Source organism: Mesocricetus auratus, unplaced genomic scaffold (assembly GCF_017639785.1).
Source record: "Mesocricetus auratus isolate SY011 unplaced genomic scaffold, BCM_Maur_2.0 Super-Scaffold_100004, whole genome shotgun sequence".
NCBI classification, from domain to species: Eukaryota; Metazoa; Chordata; class Mammalia; order Rodentia; family Cricetidae; genus Mesocricetus; species Mesocricetus auratus.
Window position 1 is genome coordinate 110,866,050 of NW_024429189.1, and position 16,575 is coordinate 110,882,624.

At 42.6% G+C, this 16,575-nt stretch overlaps 1 protein-coding gene across 2 annotated transcripts in view; it reads left to right on the forward strand.

Moving 5' to 3' along the window:
- Dtd1 (D-aminoacyl-tRNA deacylase 1) overlaps positions 1 to 16,575 on the forward strand; it is a 136,080-nt gene that overhangs the window by 96,918 nt on the left and 22,587 nt on the right. The window contains exons 5-6 of one of the 2 annotated variants that reach the window (XM_040746429.1): positions 8,664 to 8,791; positions 16,373 to 16,545. In XM_040746429.1, coding sequence (XP_040602363.1) covers positions 8,664 to 8,791; positions 16,373 to 16,545 — 301 coding nt within the window. The remainder of the gene's footprint in view (positions 1 to 8,663; positions 8,792 to 16,372; positions 16,546 to 16,575) is intronic. The other variant, XM_040746430.1, reaches the window with a different exon arrangement.

Sequence of the window (16,575 nt, forward strand, 5' to 3'; positions counted from 1 at the left end):
CCAACAAAGTCACACTTCCTAATAGTACCACTCCCTTTGGGAGCCATTTTCTTTCAAACTACACTTCCCCAACCTGATCCCTCCTGTTCCCATGCCCATCTCTCCATCCAGAACTCTCCCCCATTCACCTGTATTGTCAATTCTATTTCCCCTTCACAGTGAGATTCATGTGTCCCATCTTGAACCTTCCTTGTTACTTAGCTTCTTTTGTTAGATTCTAGTTAACAGCAAGAACTCCATATTGTTCCAGTTTGTTCTGCTCTGAGCTGTTACCCACAATTTTCTTAGACTAGACTACAACCTCTAATCCCTTTACATAGGTGTCAATACTCTTAGAATGAGGCCAAACAACGAACATTCAATCTTCTTCTGAATGGTCAGACTAGAGCCGAGTCTGGGCTGCCAAACCACCATGATATGCTGTAAGTCCCCAGCCACTTCTCTCTGTACTACATTATGATTGGATGGGACTCAGGAACTGTCTTTTTGTGGTTTTCCCTTTAAAACTGGCTGCTGCCCCTGTTTTCAGTTTGGAACCTGAACCCTGCTGCCTTCCTGATAATGGTTTTTCTAAATAAATTTTTGACTTGCTCGAACCTGGTCTTTTGTGGCAGATTATTCCCAGATTCTCAGACTCTAACTTTGGGTCTGTGGGTCGTAACATGGTTATGCTTTACCTACAAGTGAGTACATACCATGTTTGTCTTTCTGGGTCTCGGTTACCTCACTCAGGATGATCTTTCCTAGTTTCATCTATTTGTCTGCAAATTTCATGATGTTGTTTTTAACAGCTGAGTAATACTCCACTGTGTAAGTTTACCACATTTTCTTTATCCATTTTTTGGTTGATGGACATCTAGGTTGTTTCCAGTCTCTGACTATTACAAATAAAGCTGCTATGAACATAGTTGAGCAAGTGTTCTTGTAGTATGGTAGAGTTCCCGGAGTAGTATAGCTGGGTCTTGGGGCAGATCAATTCCTAGTTTTCTGAGAAACCACCCTATTGATTTCCAAAGTAGGTGTACAGTATTGCACTCCCACCAACAATGGAGGAGTGTTCCCCTTGCTCCATGTACTTGCCAGTATGTACTGTAACTGTGTCTTTGATTTTAGTCATTTAAATAGGTGTAAGGTGTAAGATTCTAATGTTAGAGTCATTTTGATTTGTATCTCCTTAATGGCTAAGGATGTTGAACATTTCTTTATTTCTTGTCCATTGAGATTCCTCTGTTGAGAATTTTGTTTAGAATCTCTACCCTATTTTTGTATCATTTGATTTGTTGATGTCTAGTTTCTTGAATTCTTTATATATTTTAGAAATCAGTTCTCTATAGGATGTGGGGTTGTTGAAAATCTTTTGCTATCTTGTAGGCTGATGTTTTGTCCTTTTGACAGTGTCCTTTGCCTTACAGAAAGTTTTTAGTTTCATGAAGTCCTCTTTATTAATTGTTGATCTTAGTGCCTGAGGGGTTGGTGTTCTGTTCAGGAAGTTTAAGACTAGTCTCCACTTTCTCTTCTATCAGATTCAGTGTATCTGTTGTGGTCTTTGATACACTTGGACTTAAGTTTTGTACAGGGTGATAGATATGGATCTATTTGCATCCTTCTACATGCTGACATCCATTTAGACCAGTACCATTTATTATAGATGCTTTCTTTTTTCCATTGTATATTTCTGGCTTCTTTACCAGAAATTAGATGCCTATAGGTATGTGTATTTATATCTGGGTCTTTGATTCAGTTCCATTGATCATCTGTCTGTTTTTATGCTAAGACCGTGTGGTTTTATTATTATACCTCTGTAGTACAGCTTGAAATTGGGGATGGTGATACCTCCAGAAGTTCTTTTATTATAAGGATTGTTTTGGCTATCCTGGTCTTTTTGTTTTTTGTTTTTTTATATGAATTTAAATATTGTCCTTTCAAGGTCTGTAAAGAGTTGTGTTGGAATTTTGATGGGAATTGCATTGAACCTGTACATTGCTTTTGGCAAGATGCCCATATTTTTCTTTGTTAATTCTACCAATCCATGAGCATGGGAGATCTTACCATCTTCTGAAATCTTCTTCAACTTCTTTCTTCAAAGACTGAAGTTCTTGCCATACAGAGATTTCACTTGCTTGGATAGAGTTACAACAAGATATTTTATATCATTTGTGGTTATTTTGAAGGTTGCTGTTTCCCTAATTTCTTTCTCAGTCCTGGTTTTTTTTTCTTTTGTGTGTGTGTGTGTGTGTGTGTGTGTGTGTGTGTGTGTGTGTGTGTGTGTGTGTACTGCTGATTCTTTTGAGTTTATTTTGTATCCAGCCAATTCACTGAAGGTGTTTATTAGCTGTGTGAGTTTCCTGGTAGAAATTTTGGGGTCACATGTATTCTATGATATAATATGAATGTAATGAAACTTTGACTTTTTCATTTCTAATTTGTATCCCCTTCTTCTCCTTTAGCTAGAACTTCAAGTACTATATTGAATAAATATGGAGAGACTGGACATTCTTGTCTTGTTCCTGATTTTAGTAGAATTGCTTTAATTTTCTCTCCATTTAATTTGATGTTGGCTGTTGGCTTGTATATTGCCTAAATTATGTTTATGTTCCTTGAGCCCATGATTTCTTCAAGTCTTTTATTATGAAGGGGCATTGGATTTTGTCGAAGTTTTTTTCAGTGTCTAATGAGATGATCATGTGGTTTTTTCTTTCAGTTTGTTTATATGGTAGATTCCATTGACGGTTTTTCATATGTTGAACCATCCCTAATACAATTATTTTAATTTCTTGTTTTTTATAGTATTTTACAAATATCCACATATTCTTCCTAATTTATTGACTTAAAACTTTTTTTAGACATTTTCTTTGAGGGTGAGCACTTTTTTTGTTTTGTTTTGTTTTGTTTTGTTTTACGTGACAGGGTTTCTCTGTATTGTTTTGGAGGCCGTCGGTCCAGCTTGGCCTCGAACTCACAGAGATCCGCCTGCCTCTGCCTCCCGAATGCTGGGATTAAAGGTGTGCGCCACCACCGCCGGGCTGAGGGTGAGCAAATTTTATATATAATTTTATGTATATATGTATGCTACTTATTAAATATGCCTACTACAACTTATAATCTTTACTTTTTTTGGACATCAAGATCAATATTTAATAATTTTGATACCTAATGGGATATGTGTATTCTGATAAAGTTTAATGTTTGACAAAAGAGAAATTCTGTGAAATAGTTATAAATACCTTTATGTATAAGCAAATCAGTAGAATTATAGCAAAATATATAGAGTTTTATAAGTTGGCAAGCTTTTAAAAATGTGGATTTTTCTGAGAGTACAACTCATTTTCATCATAAACCTCTCTCTTCTACCTTCTCTTATGTCCCTTTCCCCATTCTCCACTCAGATTCATGTCTACACCTTCAACTTCTTCTATATCCTTGGGATATATATATATATATATATATATATATATATATGTGCGTGTGTGTGTGTGTGTGTGTGTTATGTATATATACAACATATGATCCAACTAATGTTGCCCATATGTACAGGTATAGGATTTACCACTTGGGCCTTGGGCATGGACAGCTTACTGGGGGCTTTTCCAGAAAGAAAACTGATTTTCCCTCTCTTAGCCACTGTAGCTCATTAGTTAGGGGTGGGACCTTGTGAGCACTTCTTCCTTCCATGTTAGAATATTGGCTGCTGTGGTTTTGTGCAGGTCTCCTACAGGCAACCATAGCTGTTGATGGGTAAAACATAGTTCATAGTTCATGAGTAAAACATCTTTGCAATGCCTACTCCCCTGTGTGTGGTTCGTGGTGAACAGTAGGATTTACACTTTCCTTCTTTTCATTTACTTTCATTTTTATCAGGAAGAGGATCTTTTCCAACACAGCCAGCATTCACTTTCCTCTTAGTAGAGTTGGGCTACTGTCCAGGTCACTAGGGTGTTTGGAAAGTGGGTTCCTGGCATTTTTGTCCCCTCAACAGAGCTGTAGCAGGAAGGAAGATGATGAGATCCTGCTACAGGGCTTATTATTTAAAAAGCTGCTTCACATATGGAAGGAATTCTCCAGAGGCACAGCTAGGGTGTGGAAGGGCAAGGCCTCCATTCACATATGTTGGCTGGACTCACCTGAAGTGTCTGTCTGTTCAAGGTTGGGGGTAGGGCAAATAGGGAGGGGGAGGAAGGCAGGATTGGGTCAGCATGGGAAATGAGGGAGGGATATATATAGAAGTGCAAGGTGACTGCAGGGCTTGAGGAGGGGAGCAGCAGAGTGACAGGGACAGGCTGAGGGCTGATCCTTGGGGTTTTGCATCGTGCCAGCAGGATTGATGTGGGATTTGGGCAGAACGAGGATATGCTTTCTAGTAAACTGTGTTTAATGGCTTCTTGGTATATGAAACATACCTACAGACCCCCAGTGAGGACTGTGAATGTGGTTTTCTCTAAATAGGTTAGTTTCTGTGAATTCATTATGTCTCTTGCAAGACCAGAATGATACTTAGAGCTCTCTACTGTTCCAAGATGAGGCAGAAGCAGGAAAAGGGAGTGACTTCCTCAGAAATTTTGGTTCTGTTGCTCTGCACCAGGCTCTCAAGGGGAATGCAGGAGAGTCAGACTATGACTCCATTAGAAGCTTACATTAGCACCGGACTTCATGAATCTTCTCAACCTTTCCATCTCTTGGTAAATACAGCAAACTGTTTGCTCTGAACTGAATCAGAACTTTTGCCTGGGACAATTGCAAGTGCAGTCAGTGTTGCTCATTTTGCAAAGAAATACCACTATGCAATGTTAAGCGTTTACAGGGAGAAGTTATCTTCCATGATTTTAGATCTCGTGTCTAGGCAGCCTCCAACTTCTACTACAGATTGAGTATCTATTTGTATGTTCTTCAAAGCACTGAGGGGAGAGATTCTTTTATTGGCCCATTGTGCTAAGATAGTCTTTGAAAGCTGAAAGGGTTCAGTTTCCAACACTTGTCTCTGGTTCATCTGCAGCTATGAACCCTCTCTCCCTTTCCTTCCATCTTTGGTTTTAATTAATTTAGGAGAAAATGGAACCATTTGCTTGGCTATCATTAGCTAGCTTCTATTCTAAAATTCCCTTTGTCCATTTTCTAGAGAGGCAGTTGCTGAGGCAAGATGAACTGGCTTTTCAGGGACACCATTTGGTCATCTCTCCTTGCAGTCTTGTGAAGGTATTCTGCATACCTGTCTCTGAGCCCCTGGCCTCTCTCTGGCTGCCCTGCTCCGTGGGAGCCTCCATTCTGTATTGCTCTCCAGCTGCTCCTTTGTGCACAGGTTAGCCTTTGGCTGTTGAAAGTTCACCTTGTTTGCCCTTGGCTTCAACTTCTTTCTCAGGTCATACTCACTGCCTTTCTGGATCCCATGTCCTCCCCTTTTCTGTTTATAGTTATTCTGTGCAATAATTCTTTTTTGTTCCAGATCTGTTCTCTTGGCATTTGTACAGAATATAGACCAAGTGGGAGAGAGACCCCCCTTTCTCCTTAAGATTGTTGCAATTAAAGAAACATTTTGAATCATTTAGAGAACATTATTTGCTTAAAATGCTCATGGAGTGTTTTCTGTTACCAATTACGCATTGGAATACCGTGCTGAAATTGTTCAAGTGTCTCTTTAAACTTTGCCGATGTTCATGATTTTAAACTAGGCAAGTGCCAAGTGTACTATAGATTTGACTCAAGTCAAAAGTACACATTGACTATAGTTGCTTATTATTATATGGTTGCTTATATTATTTTGTGTTCAATTGTCTATGTCCTGAAAAATGATAGGCCCATAAGAGGATGGAGCAGCGGATGGAGGTGGTCCCTGCCTTCCCTCATCCATAAATGGAAAGGAAGTGACTACTTCTGTCTCATAACTCTTGGGATTTTATGATCATTCCCCACTTCAAGAAAACTCCAAGTCACAGGTGTGGGGAGTAGGCAGCTTTGACACTCGCAGGTGGGAAATGCCATCAGCACCTTGTTTCCAGTAGGGCAGGGGAGTATACAGAGCCACGAAGTCCTCACCACTAGTGTGGGTAGTTTGCCATTTATGTGGATAACCAATTTGCAGAGAAAGTTGCATGTATTAGTAAAACTGTCACAGGATTGCACTCCAAATCACTCAATAATTCCTTTGGTGTGTAGCCTTCCTTTTCCAGTATCTTGTAAGAGAAAGGCCGTGACGCAAAATAGCCACATGGTTGGTTCTCCAGTGTTGAGACACACGAAGAAGCATCAGATTTCGATTGCTAGATGGCCAGCTGACAAACAGGTTATGCCTAATGAGTGATTACATTAAAATGGGGTTTATTACAGAGCACTTAGAATACCTGTGGTTAAGTTCCCCAGAGTGTAAGTGCTTAGGGTCAGGTAGTTTATATTTAGGAAGTTGCATCAGGAAGTGTATGAAGAATAGAAAGGGAGCCTGGGAGGAGGAGAGCCTGAGAAGGTACACACCAGGGGATCCAGCAGGTTACGTCTCACAGCTGGACCTTCTAAGAGTGTTAGTGCCCGGCCCTTTGTGGCTGGAGAGAAGCAGCCAAAAGTTTGAAGGGTACCTGTCCAGAGGAGCTTCAGGAAGCCCCTGGGATGACTGTGGGGACTCTGCCAGCACGTGCTGCAGGTGCAGGGGCTCACTTAGGACCTTAGGGCTGACTGAACTTTCCACATCCCACTGTAGCCGAAACCAAATAGATGGGAGGGCTGGAGCAGATCCAGCAACAGCCTGTGAAGCCAAGGCCTAAACTGAGCAGTAAGAACAAGAGGAACGCACCACACCCTCCTAGCTTTGCATGCCGAAAACAACAGGGAATTAGAAAATAAAATCAGCTTGCACGATTTCAGATGTGGACAGATGCTTTTATTACTTGATTTTTTTTTTAATTCCCACAAAACCTCAAGCAGAGTTAATAATGTATGAAAATTAGGTACCATGTGTACTCTTTACTTCGTAATGTTTTTATTAAGCAACTAGTTGATTTAAAAATAACAGAACAGGACAGTTGACACAATGGCAGACTCTGGTGTGTATGAAAATATCCTCTTAAATGTTCTGTCAGGTTTTCCATTACATAAGAATATTTTGAAAAATGCCTTCCAAATTATCACATGAGATAAAATTATATCAAGCTGCAGTATGATAAAATAAATTGTTCAACTATAAATTCCAGTTGCCTTTTAAAAAATGGCTTAGTCAATTGCAGGTTACACAAGGGAATATGTCTCTGCAGATCTTGTTAATGCCTGGTAGATACATACATGCATCTTTTCAATGTTTTGCTGGTTATTTCTTGATTAGAATCCCCCATCTTTCTTCCCCTCTCCCAGCCCTTTGTCACCTGGCCTTTGAATAGAGGGATAAGACAGGGGAAAGAGGAAAGGTTTTGGACCCACGGGCTTCCCAACAGTTCAAGAGATGCCTCTGTTCTGAACATAGAAACGAATGTGTGAGAAGTTGACCTGTAGCTATTGGGCCAGCTGGTGAGCATTCCTTCTCCAGAGTTTGAGTGCAGGTTTCTTTTTATGTTTTACTCTTTGAGAATTTTATACATGTGTACAATGAATATGATCATATACATCCCCACTCACCATTTCACCGTCCAGTTCCGCCATGGCCCCTAACACCTCCCTCTCCTAACTTCATGTCAAGGTTGTTGCCACTCCTTTGTCTTCCTTCATAACGCATGGTGCTGGCCATGTGTGTGGTGTCATCCGCTGAGCACTGGAAACCTCCCAGGGGCCTTCTCTAAGAAGAACCACTTGCCATCCTCTGGCAGTTGTCAACTGCCAATAGCTCTGATTGCAGGTTCCTGTCATTCCCTCAGTAATCTGCTCCTGAAGACATCGTGCACTATCTCAGAGGACAGTGGGCTCCCCTGCTGCTATTGCAGTATTGTTTGGGTCCTACTGCACCTGCATGGCACCGGCAGAAAGGTGCTGTCCACACTTAGCCGGCAGGGGAGATACCATGATCAAGAAAGGTACTGTCCAGAAGTTTCCGTGGTCTAACAGCAAACTGAAGCAGAGTAAGATTTAGTTATGTAGGCAACAAAGCTTGTGATGTAAATGTTCTCTGCTCTCTGATGTGCTTACTTATGTGTTGCCATGGAATAGTTAAGGGTTCCATAAAACAAATAAGGGAGGAGAGCATCTGCTTATCGCTAGGGTGAGAGAAGGATCACGTGTAGCTGCGATGATATGAAAAAGTCAATGTTTGTTCACTGGCATTCTTCATTCATGGACACTTAGGAAAGACTCCATTGTGGACTTAAACTTCTGAAGCTACTGAGATGAGTTAATAGGCTGATTCTGTTAGGCATTTTTGTCCTTTTTGCCTTTAACCCATACCTGTCTCAGGAGACCTGGTTGGGCATTCCTTCCTCTCAGTGTCTTGTGACTGCCAGTGTTAACATCAGCTGAGTCACAGTTATGGCCTAGCAACTTGAAGGAGTAATGCCTTGTGCACATGTGGGAGCAGGCACATTTGAGCTGTATGATTTGCACAATAAGATGTTCTTGGAATCTCTGTAAGGGGTTGGTTGAAGCAGAACTTTCCCATCTACACCAGGGTCTATAAAAACCACAGAACTGACTTCATGGGGCTTAAGTTTTTCTTTTGTTATTTTCTTCCCTCTCTAATTAGATTTTTTTCTCATATGCAGGACAGAACAGTCTGGCAGGAAATAACTGGCATTAAAAATAACTCAAAGACAGGAGGACTGTACCTCACAAGAATGAAAATGGGATTTGCTGCTCTGAGCCCTGGCAGTCTCAGTAAATCCCAGCATAGGTGAGCATTTGCTCCAAAGAGAAGTCGGGTCAACCGGAGACTTGGCCAGCAGTCCTGAGACCTGGCTCCTGCCCAGCCTGCCCGGCCTGGACTCAGCTCTGGGCAAGCTCTCTTCGCTGACCTCATTGTGCTCAGAAACAATCTGGGAGTAATAATGTCTGCTCTTGAGTTCTCAGAATCCCAAAGGGGAACAGTTGGCTGTCAGGATCTAAGGGGTCATTTATTCTCTCAGTGTGAAGATGGAGTTTAGGGAACTGAAGTAGAATTTTCACCGTATGCACATTGGGCTTTTGAGAATGGAGGCTCACGTTTTTGGTAAGTTATAGTTTCCAATAAGAGAAAGGATGTGACCAGACTTGGATTTTGTGGAGCTTATCACAAACATGTACTGTAATTCATATATAGCCTTTGTGAGTTTTCACTGTTGTTATCATCCCTGATCATGTTGAGGTACCCTTACCATCTCATTCTGACTGTGATCATTCCATCAAGTGTTAAAGAGTACCCCATTTGCTCTGAAAGAAGCCTGTTCTTGGGAATCCTTTCAAAGCTGAGTGTAGTGCTTTATAGTCTGGTAGGTTGGGGTGTCCCCAAGGAGGCAAGTGGGGTAGGGAGACAGTACACCCAACCCTTCCTGCTGATTGCACTTGAACCCTTCCAACCTTGTTTGGTGTAGCTAGCTGCAGGTCATTAGACTGTGCCTGATTCTGTAGAGATAGATTCTTCAAGATTATAGGGTCAGACTGAGCATGAAGAACTAGAACTCAAATCCTCTGATTATTAATGAAGACATCCATCATCATTAATGCCTTAGATGTAGGAACCACCTATCATTTAATAGTTTCTGTCACTGTGACACTGCATGTCCTCAGCGTGAAGAAGTAAAAGATGCCCCCAAGTAATGGTGTATGTGTGTGGAGAAACAGGGTAGTGATAATGATTCCATGTTTAAATGATGCATTGAGCGTCCAGTGCTCTGGCCATGTCATTGATGATAAAGCAGATGGAGGCACTGGGCTCCAAGGGCCTGTCTAACTGTTTTCTCTTGCCAGGAACTGCTACCATCATTAGGGACAGATACTCAACCCTGAAGGCAGGCCCTTCCCTCATCTTACAGTACCACTCATACATCCTCTTTTCCTTGTCATGACACCTGGAGATGAAGGGTTCTGTAACCACCCTGCTAAGAACCAGGAACTGGAATCTTCCTTCCCTCCAAGGCCAACGCCTGGTCTGATCTTCCAAACAACATTGGCCAAAGAACATTTCATATTTCTGTATCTGGCATTTTGTATGTGCCACAGAGCAATGTCCATGTTCCTACCATTGTTTTAATGAATAGGGCACCCTGGCTACCACTCAGTCTTGATACCCTATCCATTGTGACACTCTCCCATCTGCTCTGTTCAAGAGCTTTGGGATGAGTTCACCAAGAGTTTTGAGATCCTCAATTCCTGGAAGATGTTCCAGTTACTGTCGGAGGAACATTGCAGCCCAAACTCACCCCTCACTCATCCCCTTAGCTGGCTTGCTTCATCTTCACTGGAACTGGGCCTCAGGTCTTCAGACTTTCCTGTGTGACTCTCCACTCCTTTGGCTTCTGTCTTCCTGCGTGTCTTTTGCCACTCAGGCTCCACACTGCCTTACGCTTTCTACCATTGTAGACCTGACAGTGAGCCACATGTTCCAGGCAAGTGGGTAGGCTCTGGGCAACTGTATTTTGGAAGGATTATGATGAATCTTCATACATATACACATACATACATACATACATACATACATACATACATACATACATGCCAAGTATTTCAAACAGAGACAGGTTTCTGACACTTCAGTGGGGTTACCAATCATTTTTCTGGTGGACCGTAAGCCCCAAAGATACAAGTGATGTGCTACTTTCTGGTGTGACCCTGACACTTGACTAGGGCATAGAATATACCCTGTGTTCAGGAACTACCTGTTCAGAGGGAAAGAGGTTATGTGGTTCCCTGGACAGAAGGTTGGGCTTAATGTCTAGAGCAGTGGTTCTCAACATGTGGGTCAGATATCATATATATCAGATATATACATTATGAGTCATAACAGTAGCAAAATTACAGTTACAAAGAAGCAATGAAATAATGGTTGAGGGTCACCATAATAATAATTATAGTTGGGGGTCACCACAACATAAGGAGCTGTATTAAAGGGTCTCAGCCTTCCAAAGTTTGAGGACCCCAGGTCTAGAGGCCTCAAGATTTCACATGCTGCCAGACTGAAAGCCCATAGCCTTACTGGTTTGTTGTCAGCTGCAGGTGTCCCAAACCACACTGGTTTTTAACAGTAAGCAGCATGGTTGCTGTGCCTAACAGGGGAACTCTGCTAGGGTACAACAGATGCTTCGTGCACCCCAGGAGCCCTTCCTCTTCTCGAGCGCTATGTAGTGCCAGGGTTCCCATGTGGCCAAGGTCAGGAAAGAAGGCAGGTGGTGTCACCTCACACCTGTGTGTATCAGTGTCAAACCCTTCTTTAACACCCCTGCAGCTCCTATAGGTCAGATGCTGTTCCCTTTGGAGCAGGAATCAGCTTATGCAGGAGGGAGGGGCTGGGAGGTGACTAGCTATGGTGCTGACAGTGACTTCTCCATGGATTGTTCACAATGATGATGGCGACACATTGTTTTGTCACCTGAAGAGTTAGCAAAACCATAACATAGAAGAGTCAGGTGGGGTCCTAGCAGGTGGTGTTAGCATTCCATTTGTTCAGACGTATGTATAACAATGTGACCACCCTTGGATAGGGCTTGCCTTCTGCACGATAGCCCAGTCCCCACCATGTTCTTTATAGTTAGTTGTGTGCACCCTGTGTACTATTCAATCCTTTAAGGTGTTTTGCTTTGCCAACTTGGCTGCAGAGCATGTAAAGTCTCTGTACAGATATTCTTAGAGAATTCTATTAGAGCTCGGGGACATTAATGAAAGAGGAAGTCCTTTATTTATATCCCCTGGAGGGTTCTTTGGTCCAGAGCTGCCTTTGGAAGGTTGGGTTTGTCTCTAAGGCACTAAAGGCAGTCCTTGGGGCTCATCAGTGCACTAAACAAGCAGAAAGGAAAAAAACTCCAGAAGCACTCAGTATCAGCACCCCAGGGTGCTGTGCTCACAGCTTTCTCTTTGACATGGATCTCCTGTTAATTTGAAAGCCACAATTTCTATATGAGCCTGTGCACAGTACCATGTTTTTCTTTTCTTTCTTCCTTTCTCATTAGTTTCTAGGAGGGGAGGAAAGGGGAGTGAAGAAGAAACGAGAAACAGGGAGATCCATCTGCTTGAAAGAAGAAATGGAGGGAAAGAAAGAGGGAGGGAGGGAGAGGGAAGGAAGAAAAGGAAAGGAAAATAGCCCATCTGCTGCTTTGCCCTGAGATATAAATTCCACCTCCTGAATGCATTGGACCCAGTTTTCTGAGAAAAGCCTTAAGTTTATTAATTTGGTTCACAGTGTTCTCACAGAGAACTTTATTTGGTGGCCTGGAGCCATGTGGGATTGGGTTATTTTAAGATAAGTAATGTAAGACAATCAGAATTGCATGGTTGGCAGAAACATGACTGTGCCTATTGCTTAAATAATTATCACATGCAATATAAAAGCTTGGCTCCTGGTGGTGGGGGACAGGGTTAAGGTGAGGTTCAATTCTACGTCTCTACATTTGTGCACTGTGGGACAATGCCTTTGCATCAGAGATGCATCTGATGGGTGCTGCCTGAAGCTGCAATGGCCCTGAGCAGCCTCTGCTCCCTGGGATCATGCCTTTCGGTTAGGACCTGCTGTCAAGGGCAGCAGAGCAGGAAGCAAACGGCACAGCAAGCCTGGTGTGACACCTGACACTACAGCTGGCACCCCTAATATTCACATTTCCTGTATGTCACCTCTAAAAGGAGAAACAAAATTGAGACAGCCTCTTATCATCTGAAACATTGTATTTTCACCACCTGTCTTGGATCACATCTGTGATTATCCACTTAATGTGGGTATCTACCCACACCTATTGCATACAGGCAGTATCGATACACGAGAAGGCAGTTTAACACAGTGCACTTCAGAACACTGACTCCCAAATCTTATGTCTTATGAAATCGGGGAACTCGGCATGTATTATCAACTTATGTCTACCAAAATTTATTATTATTATTATTATTATTTTTTCTGAGACAGGGTTTCTATGTGTTGCCCTGGCTATCCTGGAACTCATTCTGTAGACCACACTGATCATGAACTCAGAGATCTGTGCTCCTACCTCCAAAGTGCTGGGATTAAAGGTGTGGGATTAAAATTACTTTTAATTAAATATTACTTTATAGGTATGGGTATTTTGCCTGAATGTATCTCTGTATGCCTGGTGCCCACAGAGGCCAGAAGAGGTTGTGGGACTCCTGGAACTGGAGCTTTCATGTGGGTGCTGGGCATGGAATAGGGTCCTCTACAAGACCAATAATTGCTCTTAACCACTGAGCCATTTCTCCAGCCCCTGAAATTATTGTAAAATTTTAGCAAAATACACATAACATTTGCCATCTTAACCATTTTTAGTATATATTTCTGCCATACTAGTTGCAAGTTAAGATGATTTAAAAAAATGTGTAAGACAGACAGACCTATGCCTGGATCTTGTGATATCATAAAAAGAGGTTTTCAATACCAAGGGAGAAATGAAAAACATTCTTAACATAACAAGTCCTTCCTCATCTGTGACAGAATATATAAAGGAAATGTATGTTCATGGAAAATAATGCTGCAGTGAAAATGCAGCAAATGTTCATGTTGCCATTTCCTAGATTTAAAAAATGCTAAATGTTGTCACCTTTTCTTTTGACCATTCCTATTTAAAGGACTGGAACACTAGTTGTTTGTTACAGGTCATGACCAGACAATGAGCGTCAGCCAGCATGAAGTCAGCCACACACCTAGAACACAGTGAGATAACCCTGGGTGGCTGTCAATGAAGGAAACTGTGCTGACATACACTCTGCTATCTGTGGTCCAACTGTTCTGTGCAAATAGCTCATGGCCTGGACCTAGTCAGAAACCAAACTCTTGGTCTGGTTTTGGTCTTAAAGAAGTGAAAGTTGACAGTTATAGTTGAAGCCTGTGTCTATTCATTCCACAGCATCTTCCCCTCTCCTTTCCAGTGCACTGGAGTTAGTGTTTGCCTTCCCATCCGTTGTATGAACTTACCACAGTGTGTAGTGAGTAAATTCATCACCATGTGTAGTGTGAGCTCATCATGGTGTGCAGTGTGTGTGAGCTCATTACAGTGTGTCATAGTATGTGAGCTTATCATGGGGTGTAGTGGGTGAACTCATTATGGTGTGTAGTGCATGAGCTCAACATGGCATGTAGTGTATGAGCTCATCCTTGTGTGTAGTTCTGTCTCTGAAACTTTGTTTTTGGGCAACATGATTTCAAACTCGCCTCCATTTTTATACTTGCAGATTTGTCCTTCTTGTGACTTTAGCATTTCATACTCGTCTGTCCTATTAATGGATATTTGCATGTTTTCTAGTTTTTTTTTTTTTGCTACTGTAACATTATACATTCTTATGAGCCTGTCTGTGTGCATGGGGTGGGATCTTTTAAAAATAAAATTTTTACTAATTTTTTGAGGATATTAAATCCACCCTATCTTCTTGCCCACCCAATTTTGTGCTGCTCTCTCTCTCTCTCTCTCTCTCTCTCTCTCTCTCTCTCTCTCTCTCTCTCTCTCTCTCTCTCTCTCTCTCTCTCTCTCTCTCCCCTCTCTCCCCCCTCTCCCCCCTCTCTTCCCCCCTCTCTCTCCCCCTCTCCTCTCCCCTCTCTCCCCCTCTCCCCTCTCCTCTCCCCTCTCCTCTCCCCTCTCCTCTCCCCCCTGTCTTCCCCCTCTCTCCCCCCTCTTCCCCCTTCCCCTCCCCTCCCCTCACCATTGTTCGGCTGGGTGGTGGCTGCACATTCCCTTTAAGCCCAGCACTCAGGAGGCAGAGGCAGGTGATTTTCTGAGTTTGAGGCCAGTCTGGTCTACAGAGTGAGTTCCAGGATGGCCAGGACTACACAGAGAAACCTTGTCTCAGAACAAAATAAAATAAAAATCCAAAACAAAACCAAACCAAACCATGGATCAACCCATTTTGTCTCTGCAAATACTCTTGGGTGTGGGGTCTGTCCAGAGGGTGGTTGACCTATTGAGACTCATATCCATAAAGAAAATGGACTCTTTCTCTCCTAGAAGCTATCAATGGCCAATAGCTCCTCAGCAAGGGGTGAGACTTCATGTGCCCCTCCCACTGTTCCATACTGGGATTTTTGTTTGGTTATAGCTGACACAACCACTTAGTTTATATGCCCTCCACCTGCCCTGTTATGTCTAGGAAACATCATTTCCTTGTAGTTATCCCCCACCTGTGGCTAATCTTTCAGGGGTAGAATCTTGTAAGGGAAGTTACCTGGGAAGAAAGTCTCTGGATCAATGGTGCAGTTCAGCACAAAATCTAATTAACATATTAACCAGCATGGTTATTTGCTATAACTTCTTAGGTTAATGGAAATTGGGAAAGGTAATACTGTAAGCCAACCATTAATAAATCTGGGTTCTTGGGACCAGATTGTTCATCAATAAAAGGTTGGTTTCAAAGTCTGTATGTAGTAGAAGCAGTGCTCTGGAAGGTTGTGTGGAGGGATGGCATCTTTGGACATAGGGCAGAGGCCAGCTGGGAGAAGCTAGCCCTTCACTGAATTTCTTTCCCTGTGATGGAGAAATGCCTGCAGACTTGGTCTGGGAAGCAGATGGAGCTGGGTGTTGCTGTCTCTCAAGGTTTGGTACAAATGCCTTTTTTGATCCAAGAAAATCTCGTGAATCAAGACTTGGCTAGTATTCTCAGCAAGCCTTTTCTGGAGTGGCTGTACTGTTGCTAAGAGTGTGAGTCTGACTGTCTAGTCTGTGGTTACTTTGAAACTGTTGGGGAGGTATCAAAGGAAGAAATGGGTCCAGGTCACATCAGAGCGTGTCCTCCCACCTCCAGAGTGTTGGAGGATGCTCCAGTGGTGGCCTATCTGTGACTACCATTAGCATGGTAGGAACACATGGTTTGGGTGAGTCAAGCTTTAGACTGAGGAATGTAACCGAGACAGTGTATTTTATTTCACAGTCTTCTCTGTTACCTTCAGCAAACAGTGGAATGCTTTGAACACTGTAAAAAATAGTAAGTGGGAAGACAGTGGTGAGAAAAGCTATAGTGCCATCAAAGAAAATAGTAACAAGCTGAAAAAAAAAAAGCTTTGCCATTTAAAGGAGTTCTTCTGAGCTGGTGTAAGAGGCCCGTGGCATGGCTACCTTCACGTCCCATATACTGGGTGATGATAAGTCAGAGTGGTATTACAGGTAACAGGTAGAGAATCAGTGTTAAGGATTTGGGTGCTGTTTGATCAGTGTTGTTCATAGTTGGCTCTGTGAGCATTTGTGATAAACTAGACATCAGGCTGAAGCTTTTCCTGCGGTTTCCATGTGGGAAGGTCTCATGTGTTGGCTACCTGGTTGCATCTTTGCCGCTTAAAAATACTCTGTTTTTTAATCAGCTGTCAAAGCTGGAGAAACAGCAGCAGAGAAAAGAAAAGACCAGAGCCAAGGGACCTTCTGAGTCAAGCAAAGAACGAAGTGCACCCCGAAAAGAAGACCGCAGCGCCAGCAGCGGGGCAGAGGGCGATGTGTCTTCGGAGCGGGAGCCATAGATGCAGAAGCAGGAGCTCAGGTAGGAGGTTCCCACCTGCACAGCTTTGTT